The following is a 515-nucleotide window of genomic DNA, read 5'->3' on the forward strand; positions in this document are numbered from 1 at the left end:
CCTGGCTTGTCCCTCCCCAGGGGTCATCGCCCAGGAGGTGAAGGAGGTGCTGCCCGAGGCCGTGAAGGACGCGGGCGCCGTGGTCTTTGCCAACGGGAAGACCATCGAGAACTTTCTGGTGGTGAACAAGGTCGGCAGCCAGGGGGAGCCTGGGGCTCCCGGGCAGAGGGCGGGTCACCCCTCCAAGGAGGCTGTCACCGGTGCTGAGGGCGGAGCGGCCCAGCCCTCTCTCATCCCTTGGAGGGTGGAGGGGGAGCTTGGGGCGTGAGGCTGGGCCACTCTGGCTGAGCGACGGGGCCAGAGGAGCCTCGCCGAGGGTTCCCTCCTCGGCTACAGGGCAGCCGGAGCAGCGCTCAGGCGTCCTCGCGGCTATTGCAAGGCCCGGACACCGGCTTATTGTGGGTTTGTTGTAACTTCCCTGGCGAGGGCTGGGCTGCAAGGCGCAGGTGGCATGTTTTGGCCTCGGCTGCGCAGTGAAGTGCTGCAGTGTGAGGCGCCCGTTCCCGCGGGCGGGC

General features: G+C 68.5%; 1 protein-coding gene across 1 annotated transcript in view; it reads left to right on the plus strand.

The window, feature by feature from the left end:
• MYRF (myelin regulatory factor) overlaps positions 1-515 on the plus strand; it is a 24,790-nt gene that overhangs the window by 15,535 nt on the left and 8,740 nt on the right. The window contains 1 exon segment of the mRNA XM_014544544.1: positions 21-130. Within this exon segment, the coding sequence (XP_014400030.1) occupies positions 21-130 (110 nt within the window).

The sequence above is a fragment of the Myotis brandtii genome, unplaced genomic scaffold, assembly GCF_000412655.1.
Source record: "Myotis brandtii unplaced genomic scaffold, ASM41265v1 scaffold369, whole genome shotgun sequence".
Lineage (NCBI taxonomy): Eukaryota > Metazoa > Chordata > Mammalia > Chiroptera > Vespertilionidae > Myotis > Myotis brandtii.